We start from the raw sequence: 18,251 nt of genomic DNA on the forward strand, positions 1-18,251 counted from the left end.
CAGCGGCAAAACCAATCTGAACACTCGGAGCGTTTGTGGATAAATAAATGTGCCCCTTAGTGTTAGAAACATTGGATTAATAAATATTTTTTGTTCTTTTTTAAGTCCCTGTGTGTGCGGCACCCTGTTCTTCATTTATATTTATATATATATATTATATATATATATATATATATATATATATATATATATATACACACACACACGTATATATATTATATATTAGCTACAGTGATACAATTAGGCATTGGGAACGTTAGTTTTCTGAAGCCCGGAGGTTTCAACATACATGTTGTATAGATCAAAATAAAGTCAAAAATCATTTGCATTGCTAAGAATGCTCCCATGCTCCACCTATTAGAAGATATCAGAATAGCACCCAAGCAGAAGAAATAGCAGACAGCCAAGTCCCACCTGACTTGAGAAATAACATTGAGTATGGAAAACTATAGCTGATGTTTAGATAAAAAACCTCATGTATTTATCATTTCTAGCCTAAAGCTAGCTAGCCATACACACACCAATATAATCATACAAAACAGTTTTGTATGAATTTCAGACTGTGCTTGGGCTCTATATTGTTTTATAATTTTTGTAACATGGCAATTAGTCATTTAGTCAATTGGACAGGTTAGAAAATTTCGATCAGCAAATAATAATATCTGTGCATCTATTGTGTATCTAAAGATATCCTTTGGTGACCTAAATGCATTTACGGGACTTCATTTTTGTATGAAAGTTGTCTGGCAATTATTATGGTCAGAACATCCTCCGATTTGTTATTTTTAGGACTTAGGAATGTTCGCCAAGAAAAGACTAAAATCTCAAGGCTCAATTGTTTCAAAAATACACAAAACTCAACTTAAAAGCTATTAACTTAAAGGTTCATTACACCACTTTTAAGATATTTGATGTTTGTTATTGCAGACTTGGTGAATTACACTGAAAACAAGTAGACAAGTAAGAAGACAAGTAAATGACCGTCTGGTTGGGCTTGTAAGATTTTATTTATTGCAATATTATTGTATCTGGAACAGTGTACTTGATGTTGCCAATTTCCAACAACAGACTGCTTTGTTCATCATGCCTCAAGTTTCACATTTAATGAGATACTAGTTTCAGAATGTTTTCGAAGTCTGTTCTTATCGGATATATCACTAACTGCTAAATGCAACAGAAAAATGGGTTTGTGCAAGTTGGTACAATGTATCATCCAGTACTTAACCTTTTTTTTTTGTACACAAATTGCCCTTTATGTCCAGTCAAAAAATGTCTTTTTACACAAATACATAGTATTTAAAAGCATATCCACCTTGTCATGTTTGCTACATTAATGCACCCTAAAATTATTCTCATAATAGTCTGTTATTTTCCAAGAGGGGACAGTGAATAGTAGCAGATGAAATACTGTACTTGCAAATTGCACTTTAAAGTCCACATCTATTTCATTTGCTGAAAGTTAAATAATAATGGAGAAAGTGACAATGCATCAAAGGCAGGGGTCCTCTGTTGGATATTGCTTAAAGGTCCAGTGTTAGCCAGTATTTAGAGGTTTTTCAAATACACTAATGTTTTCTATTAAGCAAGTAATACTTGTTGCCCGCTCTATGGGACAAAACACTAGTTAACCAGTTATCAACACCCTCTTTTTGGAAATGAAAAGCAAAAGGGCACTGAATGTATCATGTCAAGAAAACATCTTGCAAGATCTTAATAAAAAGTTACTATTTAGAAGCTGAGCAGAGAAGGAAATTCAGTAGTCGTGTTTATGCAATACCCCAAAAGAGAATGAAAGATCATAAAGCCATTTCCGTACCAGCCAGAACTAAAATAAGAATGTTGGATCTTTATATCCAAAAAGCTTGAAGTCCCCCTCAAACCTTGTATATAGGCGCCTGATGTCCCTTTTGGATACTTTAGAGAAATAGTTTTCTACCTTGGATTTGTTGTACTTTGTTATTCCTGGAGGTATTGTAGGGTAGGATACCAAGTGATCTATTCCAGCTTCCCTTAAGATGTATGGGGCATCATCTTCTAGGGTTTCATGATGTCCAATTACATTGTAATTTATTTCACATGGTGCACACAGTTCCACATAGGTTATCCAGTGAATTATATGATCGCCAAACTGGAGATCAAGAAACCTGTGGTTTGGGTCCCCCAAGTATCGTACAAAGTCTTGAAACTGAAGCCCACCCCTGGACTCTCTGCGATCCTTCCTATACTTTCGGATGATAGCTGGTGCGATGTCATGCTTATACCAAGGCTCAAAGCGTGGGTTATGAACAAATTTGTCCTTGAAAGCAGAAATAAGTCTTTCAAATGGATCTCGCACAATGAAAAATTTGAAATATGAATTTAATCTGAAAAAAAAAAAAAAGTAAATTGCTTACAATAACAGACAAACTAACACTGCAATAGGTTTATGTAGCGGCATGGACAAAAGCTTGCCTCCATCCAGCAGCCTTATGCAATTACCTTAAGTTTGTCTACTGTAGCTAAATACATAAAGTATGTGAATTATTAGTCAATAGAAGGGTATAACGTTTTGCACACCATACAACAAGTACAGAAATACAAAGGTTCCATAGTTTTAAAGAGATACTATCATAAAAGGGGCAGTAGTATTGGTAGCATGAGTATAATGAAAAGGGAATGTGCTGTATATACTTTTTGCAAACAGTTTCAAATGCAAGTATCAAGTGTCGACACAAGTATCTTTTATGAATGGGGTTTTTCTCACAAACTGGGGAAATTTGCAGAAAGAGATCACCCCTATTGTTTCAGGGGTAAGGCCAGTGACACACAAGGAAATTAGTCATCCCATGGTTAATCTCCTCTAGCGGAGGTAACTAATCTCCTCTGAATACTTTTCTACCAGTGGTAATGTAAATCGCAGTAGGAAAGCATTTCCTAAATCACCCAAAGTTGCCTTGCAAGGAAACTTTGGGCGACTTTGAAAAGCCGAAGCGACACATACAGTATATACTTGAGTATAAGCAGAGTTTTTCAGCACCCAAAATGTGCAGAAAAATTAACCCTTGGCTTATACTCGAGTCCCTACAGCTTGCACCCTCTGTTACCTGATTCCCTGTGCTCTCTTCTGCTCGCCGCAACTTCCTGACTCCTTGCTCTGCCCCCGGCGTGACGTCACATGCTCAGCTCCGTTGCTTTCAGCTCTGTTATCTATGTGTCTAATGGGGAGGTGGGAGAGGGGAGGGAGAAGGCATGGCATGCACAGGGAAAAGCTTAAACTGGCCTGCTATTTATTTCTTTGTATTGAGAGTGGCTCTTTGAAGCAGGCAGGCAACGGAAAGGTCAAGCCTGCCTTCTATCTATTTCACAATGCTACGAGGTGAGGAGAGAGGAAGGGGGAGCTCCTTTAAGGAAGTGGCAGGCTGAATCCTATAGGTTATGTTTGGAAGTAGGAAAGAAATAATTTTTTTGGTGTTGGTATCACTTTAAATATCTTACTGTCCAGTAGAGGAGAGCCTGGCATCTTGCATACTCATTCCTTGCACATATTTGTTCAGTAAGATTGATAGATCCTAATTTTATTGGAATTTATTTTAATTATTGAAACTTAGCAGTAGCTGCTGCATTTCCCACCCTAGGCTTATACTCGAGTCAATAGGTTTTTTTTTTTTAGGTAAAATTAGGTACCTCGGCTTATATTCGAGTATATACAGTATGTTGTTCTACCGGCGAGTTACAATATTGCCTCTAGGAAGGTATTCAGGGGAGATTAGTTGCCACTACAAGAGGAGATTAATTGCTGCCTAAGCGATATGTAAAATCCATAAAAGAACGTATCAAAGGCAATGTTGTCCTACCGTTCATGCACATCTTGTGCACTAAATGAAGAAAGCCTTGGTAGGCCATTCTTTTCATGGTCGTGGACCACATTTTCAGGTATCTTCTCAATTGAAGAAAAGGCTCCTGTAAACATTATATGAACACAAACAATTCAGGTAAAACAAAATAGCTGGGCTGGAAATATAACACTTTTAGTAGGATCTGTACTGCATGAAAATCCACAGGATATAGGAGAATGCCTAAACTTGTGAATTACTCAGTGTACATGGTAATAGAAATAACTGTCCCACCAACCATATTCAAAATGGAATATGTACACCAACCAGTTATTGACAGCTATCACTGTCTTAGTCTGCCCTACTTGTATCTCCCCATAAACAGAGCATACTGTGCTTACTATCTACCCTAACAGACTAAAGGTGGCCATACACGCACCGATATTATCGTACGAAACCTCGTTTCGTACGATAATCGGTGCATGTATGGCATGTCGGCGAGTCGACCGATATCGCAGGAAGCTGCTGATATCGGACGACTCGCCGATCGGACCAGTTTGAAAATTTTGATCGGGCGCCATAGAAGGCGCCTGACCAAAATTCTCCTTTCAGAGCTGAATCGGCAGAAGGAGGTAGAAATCCTATTGTTTCTACCTCCTTACCTGCCGATTCAGCCCTGAATGGTGTGTGGCGGATCTTACGATGTTTCGTGCGACCGATGGTCGTACGAAACATCGTCAGATCGCCACGTGTATGGCCACCTTAAAGCTGTGTGTAACAGTGCTGCTGGGCAGAGTGAACATGGCAGTGTATTATACCTTTAAAAAAGTGGCACAACATACCATTTAAAACTATGAGAACTTTCTTCCACTGGGTGTTTCCAACTTTTGGGGTTTGGCAAAAGAGGATCCTGTGCTTATCAGAGACAAAGATTCGATCCAAAACAAACTTGGAAAGGCCAGTGTGTGAGAGATTACGAAGAGATCCATTACCGCAAACATTACGAAGCAGCTCTGTGCGCTCTTTGTGCAGAAGAACTGCGAAGGACTTGTCTTTAAGAGACTTTGTTGTTGGCTTAAAGAGAAAAAAAAGAGATAATAAAGTAGTACAAATAAAACATTGTCTAAATATCAATCATGACTTCTTCTATGCTACCAGGTGTTACTTCTATCACATATATCCACATAGTCTGCCCATCAACTTGGTATAAAGGGAAGGTTAGTGGATATATTATTAAATATCGTAAAACACTGAAAGATTACAGTTTTATTTTGCTTAAAATAAAAACGAAAAAAAAAAAACATTGTTTAAAAGTAATATCACCCCTCTCCCTTCCCCCTACCCCAGCAGCCAATATCAGCAGAACAACGGGCAGGTAAAAAGATAACAGCTTCTTGACACCTCTGATAAAGGATTCAGCTAACTGCAATGATAGTGCCTCCATGGGCTAATTGCACTGCTGGTACTGTCCTGAATTTTAGCAAGTGGGTAAACATGCAAAATTGCAAATATTGCTCCACAATATTTTAGGATGGCTTCAGGCATTTCTCTGCCAGCTAAAATACACTGTCCCATGTGCCATTAGCCTCAATTAGCTGTACAGTAAAGGATATATACACACAGTATGCCCTTGTAAATAATAGTACATTGACTTGTATGAAAAATAACTCCAGATCCTAAATACATTATACAGTGAGGGGTAGTAGTCGCACCCAAAGTACGCCGAATACACACCCTTGCTCCTTCAAAAGGCAGGTTTCCTGAGAGCTGGAGAAGAATTCAGCATTGTAGAGATGAAAAAAATAAATTAAGAATTGTTTGCATTGCTAAACATGCTCATATGTGAATAGCACCCAAGCAGGAGAAACCCTGTTTTCCTATTATGCGACTATTATGCGATCCTATTGAAAGTATACTGAGCAGGAGAAACAATAGCTTATATGAAAGCAGTTCTAATGTTTAGCACTGGCTCCTTCTGAAAGGTCAGGATCAGGCATAATGCACTGAAATGGCTGCCTACAGATCAATATTTCAACTAAGAAAAAATACATTTGTTGGTTCAAGAATAAAATCTGAAATGGTAGAGTTATGAATTATTTGCTATGTAAGCAGTATAATTTAGAAATAAATAGTACACCATAAAAATCATGACACAATCCTTTTAATGTGTGGGTAATTTAGAGATATTTTACATCAATCCAACCACATTTAAGTCAAAATAGTATTTTGGCCATCTGTGGCTTGCTATTTAGCTTTGCTAAATATAGCAAATTATTAATACCATTAAGCAAGAGCACTGGGTTCTTATTAAATCAAGCACTTTGAAAAGATATCAGCTTTCAGTAAAGCAATCAATAGGCAGTACAAACCACTTGCTGCAAAAGTAACAAGCCAGATAAACCCCAGAAAAAAACGGATTCCTATAAATATTTGCAGTCGGGATTTGTCCTTTGCAGAGATAAACCATCTGCCACACAGTAGCATAATCACATTAGGCGACAGATTATCTTTGAAAAGGAAACAAAGAAAGAAAGTAAGTAGCCTATACCATCTATGTGCTGCTTGGCAAACATATGCCAAAGCCTCTGACTATTGGTATCCCCTTTTAATAACAGATGTATTTTTCTAAACCTTGGCACTATGCTAAAAGGCAAAGTCGACAGATTGTGGGAAGATTTAGATCTATACAGGCAATACTGTCAGAATATACAGAACCAACATGAACTGAAGGAAACAGAAGGATGCACATTTCTCCTATCAAGAATCATGAACCATAAACCTGTCAGATACCATGAGTAGTTACAGATACTGCCATCTGCCTGGTGCTCTGTGCAATTGCAAAACAAAACAATAGATGGGTGAATTGGATAAATGTGATGCAAACATTAATTCAGCCTGGCATTTAGTGGGAACCACAAACTGACCCTGGCTCCACTTATATACTAAGTATAAGTATAAATCCACATCACTGGCAAAACAATACTATTAGATTTTTTATTTTTTAATTTTTTTTTTTACAGGGGAACTCTGGATAACAAAAAATTTGTTAAAGGAGAAGGAAGTGAACATTGTAAATTAAAGGAGAAGTAAAGGCTAAGTCACTTCAGGGTGCCAAAATGTTAGGCACCCCCAAGTGACTTCAATAGCCTACCTTTTACCCCGGGCTGGTGCCCCTGTTCAGAGAGAACAGCACCAGCCCGGGGTAGCTGCGAGCGCTTCCTTCTTCCTGTATCGCTGCGTGCGCATGCAAAGGAGAGTGAAAAGCCGAACTTTAACAGAGAAGTCAGCTTTTCACTCTTCTGCGCATGTGCCTGTCCCGGACAATCAGCAGAAACGCGAGTAGGAAGGAGGAAGCGCATCGCTCCAGGTACCCCGGGCTGGTGCTGTTTTCTCCTAACAGGGGCACCAGCCCAGGGTACAAGGTAAGTGATTAAAGTCACTTGGGGGTGCCTAACATTTTGGTGACTTTGCCTTTCCTTCTCCTTTAAAGAGCCCCACACAACACAGAATCCCATAATATAAATATCACTGTAATCTGTTCCTTCAAAAAGTATCAATAAATACCATTTTTATATGCTGAAATCCAGCTGCAAAACAATTCTTCTCTTTATGCATCATTTGAAATCCTGGCGGGGAGGAGGGACTAAAACTTTGATGATAAAAATCGTAATAACTTCTTCACAGCTTACAGACATCCTGCAGGAACTACAGAGGATGCAGGCTGAGGACAGTCAACTATTGTTACTCAAAGTAGTCATCCAGATCAGCAGGAGAACAGGGGCTAGGTAACTGTTCCAGCCCATATTATTACATTAAAAATCAAGGCTGCATATTTTTTAATTGATGTACATTGCATGAAAGTTGCTTGAAATAATGTTTAATTTTCAAAAAGCTTAAGTTGTGTTTGGGTGGAGTTCCCCTTTAATGTTTACATATGTTTAGCAGTCTTATGGAATGATGCTTCACATTATGAAAAGTCTCCTTGCACAAAACTATGCAGGGATATACTGTAAAAATGCCCCACATTGGCAAAGTCGCACTTTTCAGCAAGGCACTGTAGAACTGCTAACAGCTGTCCTAATTAGAATATATAAATAAAGATATTGGCCCAGACTTAGATTGAGGAGAAAAACTTGTGGTTTCATGGTTTCTTACATGAAAACATCATTAAAATCTGTGGGTAAAATCTAGAACTGAATTAGGAGAAACTTTTTTTTTTAAAAAAATGTTTTTTTGCCAATGTGACCAGAAAGAATCCTAGTCACAATATGTAATTACATATATTGACTCTTAAAAAGTTACATTTAATTGATTACATTGCATTAAAAATCCATATATTGCTTGCCAGTGCCCATGAAACTTTCACAGCAGAGTGACTCCTAACTATGCACAACAGTTTTGTAGTTCTATGCATATGTTATCAATCAGTTCAGAAGGCCTCTGGTGTTCATATTTAGAATGTTTTATCATTGTACATAATTACAGGAAACATAATTTAAGTGCAAGTTTTGAGCTGATTTTTAGAACTGTTTAAAAAAATGCTAATTTAGCAAAGCTTTGCAGTTAAATAGTTGAAGTAAAAAGATACCCAATTTTGAATTCAGAAGAATATGCAATTTATAAAATATATAGGGTTTGCTGGAATAAAGGGACATATTGTATAAAAACAAGAATACATACTTTTTTTCAGCACATTATATATTTTGAGATATATATCAAAATATATAATGTGCTGAAAAAAAGTTTTGTTTCAGGCTGATTTATTGGAAATCTCCTGCATAACCTTACTAGTCTGCTCATCTGTTCCAGGCTGTGCAAAGATGCCATCACTACACTGCACTATGGGATAGTGACCAATCAACAACTAGGCTAGACCTGATAGAAACTGAAGCCAGTCTTTGATGGCAGGGACCGTTATGACATGCCAACCTCTCATTTAAAGCAGTGATGGGGTCCATAGCAGATGTCTGGGGAGCCCTAATAAAGCAGCATTTTTAAAGTTAATGATCATTTTCAGCCCAGAGTAAAAACTGACACATATTATTCATTATTGCCTACAAGATTAGGGGGATTTTCACTTGTGCTATATTTATACTGACTCTTAGGGGCTCTAATAACATAAAATGAATGCAGGGTGCTAATTTGCAGCAGTCAAAAATGACAATCTGTATGGCGTTATTTTCATTTTGGGTTCTGTTTAGGTAATCCAAGTCATACAGGGTATTAAACTCATCAGAGGACTCCTGGTATTCACATCTAAGATATTATCGTTGTAGATAAGTACATGTAGGAGATAAGATGCAGTATTACGGAAGCTTTGAGGTATTTCTCAAACATGTCCTCAAAATCTTTAAAAAACAAAAGCTTTTTAATTTGGAGTAGAAAAACTATTTACCTATTTTGGACCCAGCAGAATGTGTCCTTTACAAAAATATATGGCTTCCTACAGTGAAATTACTTTTTGGTAGGTTTACCCCACATGATACAGTAAATGTGTTGATTTTGTAGTAACTGAAGTAACTGCCTTGACATGTTAAATGTGCTACTTCCAATTGCAAATCCCTACATGCCATATAATTTGGTAATTCTAAGCATTTCAATTATTAAACTGTTTAGAGGACCCCTAAAATTCATATTTACAATGTGTTATTTTGCCACCTGATGGTAAGGTAAAAAGGGCTGTATATTTCAAGCTCTGAAGGAAATTTTAGTAAGATCATTAAAACCGCTAACTAGAGGGGAAAACACAATTACCAATTCCAAATTCGGCAGAATGTATACTTTCTAAAAATGTGACATGTTTGGCTTTGCAATCTAAAGGATGGTAAAGAAAAGGAAGGCAAAGAAAAGTTGAAAACTGATGTGTACTTCAGGGTTTAAAGTCACATTAAGTATTTAGATTTGGTTTGGCAGAATACAATTGCTTTAATTCAGCTGAACTTCTAACTGAATCTTGGATTCAATCCATCCCTAGTATCTATTTACAATAAAAAAAAAAATAGTATAAGAACACAAGTGCCTTTGAAATGCTGTTACAAGATACAGTACCTAGAATTGCAGTGAATTCTTCCACTGACTGTTACAGACAGTGCTTTCAGCTTGTGATTATTTCCAGAAAACACACAAACGTGTGTTTTCAGTACACATTTGCAAGGGCAACAAACACAATCAGGAATTTCTTATGGGATCTAAAGCCAAAAAAATGACTTCTCTGAGATCTTTTGAAATTATTATTAATTTAATTATTATTAATTTAATATAAGGTTTCTGCGATATTTGCATTTTTAGCTTACTAATACCAGGCTTTTGGCCAAACTAAATAGTAGCAACCCTAAGGTTAAATAAATACAGAAGGTACACAGAAAGTGCAGTGAAAATTGTTCTGATCTTTAAAGAGAGCTGTTGAGGTGAAAGCCTGGTATTAGTAGAATTATACACTAGAGACAGACAGTGATGTGTCCAAGTCAGTCCCACTGGTGCTCCATCCTTGGCACCATTCTAATTATAATGAGGTTTGGTTTGCAATAAAGTTGCACTTTCAGCAGTAAACCTGCACTTGCCCTTCAGTTCCTTGTTATCTATTTCCTACCTGACCATATTAGCGTATATACAGCGACCATGAGATCACCTGTCAGGGACAGCCTTTAGGTGGATCTTCTACACATAGCTTGCATGCATCTATAAAAACAAAGTGAGGCTATCCTTTAAAAGGACAACCATTTAAAAAAGTAGTTCACCTTAAAGGTAAGTTTTAACATGCTACAGAATGTCCTTGCTTTGGAAACATGGTTTATTTTTTTATAAATCATATATATATCTATATACATATTAATTTTTTGTCTTTTTTTCTTCTTTCCAGCTTTCAAATGAGGGTCACTGATCCTCTACCAGTAAGCACCCTCTCCTATTTATATTTTGGTATTTAATTTTCTCATTCAAACCACTGCCTGGTTGCTAGGGTAAATAAAACAATAGAGAAAAACCAGAGCACCTTGCACTATCACATGGAAATATAAATGAATGGTGTCAAAATTCTAGAATAAATGTACAGAATGATTTCAAGAGTGACCCATTAATGATGCACCACTTAATTTAATATTGTAAAAAGATAAACTTTATGTTCCTAAGTAAAACACAATTTATTACATATAGTTTAAACAAAGGGTTATTAAAACCAAGAAGTCTTAGCAGGTGTCCCCTCAGATTGCAGCTATTGGGACAAAGCAAAAAATCCTAGCTTTCAAACTAAATGCAAAAAAAATGTGTGCCCTTGACGCACATTCTGCTCAAGCTTAAAAGCTTGAATAACTTGAGCAAAATGCGTGGCAGGCAGATATTTTTTAGTATTTAGTAAGGCAGGTGTCGCAAATGTGAACTAACAATGGGAATTGAGTTAATGCAAGACTCACTAAACAAAGTAAAACGTATACACACCTGGCTTTCTATCTGCAACTTTGTTGTCTCTGTCACTGCTGTTTTCTCTGTTTCAGGTAAGACAGTTAATGGTCCTTGCTTGTTTCCATAACCTTAATGACAAAGTAAATATGCTATGATGTAAGATGATGCAAAGGGAGAAAATGCTAACATCAATTACACTGAGCTTTCCATCAGAAATTTAAACACGGAGGTGTATCACAGACTCCTCACTAAGTAGCAAAAGAGCACTGTAATAGCATTGCTTTGTTAGAGTCTGCACATAGCAGCTTTCATTCCCTTCAGTCCAAGAAGTTTACTATACGATCATTTAATAAACACACTATATTACCATCTTTGCATTACAACTGTTGTAAAGTTGGGCTTAAATATTGTTTAACTAATTGCTTAAAACTACCCACAAAACCCTCAGCTGAAACATTCCTACTACAGAAATGTTTATATTTTACATAATTGAAATGTTATGTATTTTTTTTATCTGGTTTGCTAATCTTATAGCAGCCTGACTAGAGTCAGGCTGCTTAAACACAGACTCAGACTGGCAACCTGTGGAGTCTTGTAGATTGTAAGCTCTTTTGGGCAGGGCTCTCTTCACCTCTTGTATCGGTTATTGATTGCTTTATAGGTTACTCTGTATGTCCAATGTATGAAACCCACTTATTGCACAGCGCTGCAGAATATGTTAGTGCTTTATAAATAAATGTTAATAATAATAATTCTGGCAAATGCCACAGGGGCTGCTATAAGATACAAAAGCCAGTCACTATTAAATGGGCTGGTAGGGGGCTCTTTTGGCCTCTGTGTCCTTAAAATCAAGGGCCAATTTTTAATCCCAGATCAGACTTGCTTATACAAAATGTACCTACATCCCAAGAGTCCCTATAACCAACTGTTAAAGCAACCAAACAACATTATGAATGGTGATTAATATCAATAAAGCCCAGGGCTGAGTAATACTAATCTGAACATGTTTAACAGAAAAAAAAAATATTGTGAGCATACTGAGAGAGCTAAATTACTGTACTATAACATTGCAAACATTTTATCACATATATACATACATAGAATTACTAAAAATAATAAAATTGAGTTATAAGGGTAGTAATATTAGGGTAGGCAGGATTTAGTTTAATTAAAGTGGATAAGAACATTAACTTCCAGTTTTCTTTAACAGAAACATAGAAACACAAGTGTAAAAATAAATATATTATCCAACCTTCTGGGTCTTTCATTGTTAAAGTGATTAACTTGCTAGCAACCATCAGCATGAAGAGAACCCAAAAGCATGCAACAAGCAGCAGCCAGCGGTGGTGCATGTTGACGAACACCAGCCATAAATGTTCTTTAGCTTCCTGCAAAAGTAACACAAGGATAAATCTAGTGGTGTAGTAAATACAGCCCAAAATCATTTAAAAAAATGACAGGATAAGGTGGGTGGAGAGAGCAGATAGTATTTTAACAAAATATATTGTACCTGTAAACCAGCAGAAAGGTTTACAGTAATAAAGTACAATACATTCGTAATGCAGCAATAACAATGTAGCAGAATTCAGAACCTACTACATTGTATTAGGAGTCAGAACGAAAGGACAGTAAGCAATAAACAAGTACTAGTTTCAACTGTAATAAGATTTCAAATAACTTGAAAACCAGTGAACATTTTAAATTAAAGGAGAAGTAAAGGCTAAGTCACTTGGGGATGCCAAAATGTTAGGCACCCCCAAGTGACTTTAATCACTTACCTTGTACCCCAGGCTGGTGCCCGTTAGGAGAAAACAGCACCGGGCCAGGGTACCTGCAGCAAGCGCTTTCTTCTTCCGCGTTAATTCTGCGACAAAATCCCTGGGCCGGAGCATGCGCATTAGAGCGAAAAGCCGACTTTGTTTTAAAAGTTCAGCTTTTCACTCTAATGCGCTTGCGCAGCCCGCCAACAGGGAAGAAGGGAACGCTCGCAGCTACCCCGGGCTGGTGCTGTTCTCTCTTAACAGAAGCACCAGCCCGGGGTACAAGGCAAGCGATTAAAGTCACTTTTCAATACAGTATCTATTAAAGGAGAAGGAAAGCCTAAGTCACTTGGGGGTGCCAAAATGTTAGGCACCCCCAAGTGAATTAGGCTTTCCTTCTCCTTTAATAGATACTGTATTGAAAAGTTGCCAAAAACGTGCACTTCATAATGTGTATTTCATTATGTTAAACAACAGTTTTGGGTGGAGTTCCCCTATAAAAAGCTGTGCCTTTACTCTGAAAAATTAGGGAAAAGCTGTGGAATTATCTATGATCAGTTTTCACTGTAGACAATTGAAATCACTACAAATATGTTATACTGTTTAACTTTCATATTACAGGTATAGGACCCATTATCCAGAAAGTTCTAAATTACGGAAATTCCAAATTACGGAGGCCCATAGACTCCATTTTAATCAAATAATTCACTTTTTTAAAAAATATTTCCTTTTTCTCTGTAAAAATAAAACATTACCTTGTACTTGATCCCAACTAAGATATAATTAATCCTTATTGCAACCAAAACCATATTATTGGGTTTAATTACTGTTTACATAATTTTTTAGTAGACTTAAGGTATGGAGATCTGAATTACAGAAAGACCCCTTATCTGGAAAACCCAAGGTCCCGAGCATTCTGGATAATAGGTCCCTTACCTCTACTAACATTAAGAGCCAAAGTCTGTAGCTTTTAGAGTTTAAGCATTATATACCAGCTTTCCACATTTTACCCCAACCAGTTTTCCAGGCATATTTGTTCCAGATTATTCAAGTTAGTCAGGTAACTCCTGTGCACTACAATTTTCGAATTTCACCTGAATAGGAAACCTGTTTGAAGGAAAGTTTAGCTTCAGGATAATGTTCCCACGCGACATAAACTTTTTAAAGCTGCAAAAGTTGGCTCTACCAAATATTTAAGCGTGGAGATTTAGTATTTATGCATAACGCATGTTTCAGTTTTCCTAACATAAAGCAACGTCGCACTGCTCTGAAAGAAAAATATTACAAAATAAAAAATGTCAGTTTTATTGAGTTACCAGAAAACATCCCTAAGGACGTTTTTTTCCTGCGCTCCCCTGCAGTGGCATTCTCCTGTGTTCCATTCTACCTTATGGGGCTGTACTAACACAGGCACATGTAAGCACTGAACACAAGGGAAATGCAGCATGTTTTGTTCCATCTGCACTTACATCCACCTGTGTTAGTACAGCCCCATAAGGATTAAGGGGGAGCATTTTTTCCCGTGCTCCCTGCAGTTGGAACACAGGAGAATGCCACCGCAGGCAAGTGCAGGAAAAAATGCTCATCAGTACGAGCCCTAACGTGGCTCTGCATGGCAACTGACACAGAAAAAGAAAACACAGTTCAATAATAATCACAGTAACAGGGTGTGACAGACTGGCTGTAACCCTTTCACTGCCAGCAACAAAAACATGTGGCAAAAAACTTCCAGAGAACCAGCAACACAGGTTCTACCTTTACACATTCCATTTAAATATATATATTTCCTATATATAGGAAAACCACATTGCTAGACAAGATGTGATGCCAGCACTGAAAGGGTTAAAGGCAAATACAAGGTACAACAGTGATTTATTAATGCCATTTGTGGAAAAATTGCCAGCTGTAACCAAGGCAAAACGTGAATCAAATAGACTTCTGGCCTGCTTAATTTCACCATGCAATTTACTGAAGTCTGATTCATTAGCAACCCATGCAGAACCCGAATTAACCCTGTCCTTGCTAGGGACAACCAAGCGCAGCACTCGCTATTATACTATGGAGAACAAGATGTACAAGACAATAAAGGAAAATAAAAATTACTCTGCTTGCTCCTAACGTGTTCAAACGTCACCTAACGCTGGCTGGGGGCTGTATACGGCAAGAGAAGCTGGTGGGCCGCAGGCTGGACTCCCCCCGGTTCTACATATGACAGTGCGCATACTTGCTCTTTGAAGCTTTGCCTTTATCCCCTTGTGAGAAGCTGCATCCTACATTTAATGCATCGGGCTCCGCAGAGCCTCTCTTTGAACATAGAGCAATCCAGTGGCCATATACACAACGGACAAGTGTAGATGCTGCCAGCACAAAGCTATTCTCTGGGAGGTCCTGATGTCATAGCCATGAGACCAAAAATGTGGGGGGGAGGGCGTGATGTCACAGGGGGCGTGTCTAACTTCCCCCCGTTCCTGCTAAGTACCTGCTCTTGTAACAGCAGCCGGTGACACAGGGATAGATGCTGCTGCGTGTTTTTGGGAGAGGGAGATGTGGGTTAGCGGCAGGCTTACAAAGCAGAAGGCTGCAATATTACATAGAAATACATTTGCCTGCATAGAGTCTATTTGCTGTTCTCACTATTAGGCCGTAATTATATGTTTAAATAAATCCATGTTCCCTCATGCCTATGTGCTGTAGCATTGTCCTGCTCTCATTCTGTGCTCTACATGGGACAAGGTGGCACTGGCTTGTACCTTTTAGTATGGAATTTTTGTTGACTTCATAATTTTTTTGTGACAATGTTTTTGTGTGTTGTGCTGCTAACGTTTTGTTGGTTATTAGTGCTCTACATTCCTCCGTGTTGCCTTGGCTTCACACATCCCCATGATTTATGGCTGTCAGTGACCTGCAGACTTAAGCTAAACTATAAGATCTGCTTGTTTGGAAAGGTCGCCAAACAAGTGGATCTTTCCACTGATATGCCCACCTAGGGTGCCAAATGATCGAGATATAACAACAGGAATAGGAGCCATCAAAGCCGGGACCGCACCAATGAGCCAATGTGGTCCCTGTTCTAATGGGATTCCTTCGTCACATGCAGCGCTGGATTTCTAATCCGGGCACCCCAAGGCTGGCCCCATTAGCCGCCCCTACATTTTTGCCGCCCTAGGCCCAGGCCTTTGTTGCCTCGCCACAAATCCGGGCCTGGTCACATGCATGTGCATTATAAGCAATTGCATTGTTACATAGTTACATAAGGTTGAAAAAAAGAGTCCATCAAGTTCAATCCTTCCAAGTAAACCCAGCATACACAACCTATACTTACCAGTCTGCACCACTTCATCTGGGTGGGGGGCAGACTGTACCAGTTCAAGTGGGTGGTGGGTGGATTGTTCAACTTCACATGGGTAGGGGTTCAGTCTGCCTCCACCCACATGAAGTTGTAAAGTCGCAGTGTGGCTGAAATGGTACAGTTCTGCCTGCTGCGTACCTAAAGTGGGGCAATTGGGCAGGCACCTTGGCAGGACAAATCCTGTCTATGAAGCACTCAGTTTTGGGGGACATTGATAGAAGAAGCATATACATACAGTACCATTAACTTCCTCCTCACTTGCCATTTACCCACAACTCCTGTACACTGGGGGCTGTAATTCATCAACTGCGGATCTGCCCCTGGTACAGAGTGCTCTTGGTAGGGTTGCCATAGCATCACTGCAAACCTGTACTACTATCAAATACAGATTTCATGAATCTTGTGGTTAGTAATTCGATGGCATAATGAGTGGCTTGCACAGAAACAAGTGCACTGCAGTATAAGCCAGGAGTACTCTCCTGGCAAAATTTGGGTATCCGAACGATAGTAAACGGTGCGGAAACCTTTCCGGCCTTCATAGGACTCAATGGTACTGTACAGCTCCAACCTGCCCAAAAAAAAGTCACAATACCAAAGCTTGAATGAATTCCGAAATGGTCGTAGTCTTAACGAAAACCACAAAAAAGTCATACTATTTTAACAATATTATCGTGGTCATTACGAAAAGTTCTAAAAATTTGAAAAAAAAAATTTTTTCTGAAAAAAAAAATCATTGTTTAATGAATGGGCCCCATATTGTGCATATACATGTACATATACAGAGCAATGGATAAATAATGTGCCAAAGAATCAAACCAACTTTCTTTAGTTTCCACTCTCTTTAACAAACCAACAATTCCTATTTTCATGTCTAGTGCCTACACAATTTTACAATTCTCCTTTCACTTTATTGGTAACTATAGCTATAAACAGTACTATAAAGTGCAATGTGCATTATTGTGCATAATTACCATACAAGAAAAAATACAAAATATTTAAATATTGTGCCAAAAACATACCTGTTATTTAAAAAGAGAAAAAAAATGTAGTTGGTGTTTTGGTATAATCTCTATTGCTTTTAACTCTTCACACTGACTAATAGATGAATAAGTTTTTCAGACAGGCTGAGCTTCAGACTAGAAATGGTGCTTCACAAAAAACATTTTTAGATTTTCAGCAGAATGCAGATAAACCCTTTTCACTGGTGGCTGGTAAGTACAGTGACTTTAATGAAAGAAGCCCAGTCCTCTTGTTTAGTTACCTGTCCAGAACATAAATATTCCTTCCTTTGTTAGATACACTACCCAAGACTTATCTCTTTATTGTAATGTTTTAGAGCTAACACAGTGATTTCTTCAAGGCAAAGTTCCTCTCTGAAGAATAGTGGAGAACTCCACCCTTTGATAAATAATCTCTCAAAAAAGCCTATACACATTAATAGATAGCTGCAGCATTTTCCTGTGGGAACTGGGGGGGAACTCTGTTTTACCCTTTCATTTAGATGAGTGTGCAAGGACATTTTTTAAATAAATAACAAAAAGTTTTTTTTAAAAGGTTATTGTGAGTAATTGCAAGTGGGTACACTTCTAAAAGACAAACAAATGACTTTTTTTCCACACTCTCAAGCATCCTCTTTTCACTTACAGGGGACCTGCCACCTGCACATAAAAACTGTATAATAAAAGTCCTTTGTAAAGTAAATGTAAAGCTCAAATTGTTTTTCACTAAAAAATCTATACCGATTTTAAATGTATTTATTTTTAACCTGTGCTATCTGTTATATATATTCTGTCCCGCTCTATGCCTGAGACATAGAGGTGGTGCAGTTAATTACTTTAATTTTGCATTCAGCACATTCTAGATGTCACTGTACTCCTAACATTACCTCATTCACTTCACAGTCTATAACTATATAGTATGGGCATCAGTACC

General features: G+C 37.9%; 1 protein-coding gene across 3 annotated transcripts; it reads right to left on the reverse strand.

The window, feature by feature from the left end:
• Positions 1-988: 988 nt before the first annotated feature.
• chst10 (carbohydrate sulfotransferase 10) lies at positions 989-15,398 on the reverse strand. Of its 3 annotated transcripts, none has more exons than XM_004911779.4 (6): positions 15,074-15,396; positions 12,463-12,598; positions 11,247-11,338; positions 4,655-4,886; positions 3,834-3,939; positions 989-2,363 (listed from the first exon to the last, which is right to left on the reverse strand). In XM_004911779.4, exons 2-6 carry the CDS (start codon positions 12,560-12,562, stop codon positions 1,826-1,828), a joined length of 1,068 nt encoding a protein of 355 aa, XP_004911836.1. In that variant the 5' UTR covers positions 12,563-12,598; positions 15,074-15,396; the 3' UTR covers positions 989-1,825. The 3 variants fall into 3 exon arrangements, with proteins under 3 accessions (XP_004911836.1, XP_002943107.1, XP_031752864.1); XM_002943061.5 differs by having other exon boundaries at positions 1,826-2,363; positions 15,195-15,398; XM_031897004.1 differs by having other exon boundaries at positions 1,826-2,363; positions 15,105-15,398.
• Between the last annotated feature and the right edge of the window lie 2,853 nt (positions 15,399-18,251).

Source organism: Xenopus tropicalis, chromosome 2, assembly GCF_000004195.4.
Source record: "Xenopus tropicalis strain Nigerian chromosome 2, UCB_Xtro_10.0, whole genome shotgun sequence".
NCBI lineage: Eukaryota > Metazoa > Chordata > Amphibia > Anura > Pipidae > Xenopus > Xenopus tropicalis.

Bases quoted from the DNA above. Each gene is read 5' to 3' on its own strand.
- chst10 (XM_004911779.4), bottom strand. From the start codon at position 12,562: ATGCACCACCGCTGGCTGCTGCTTGTTGCATGCTTTTGGGTTCTCTTC. The intron at 4,887-11,246 runs GTGTGTATACGT...TTTCTCTTTAAG, and splicing joins AGTTGCAGATAGAAAGCCAG to CCAACAACAAAGTCTCTTAA. The intron at 3,940-4,654 runs GTATGTTGTGCC...TAATGTTTACAG, and splicing joins AGTTCTCATAGTTTTAAATG to GAGCCTTTTCTTCAATTGAG.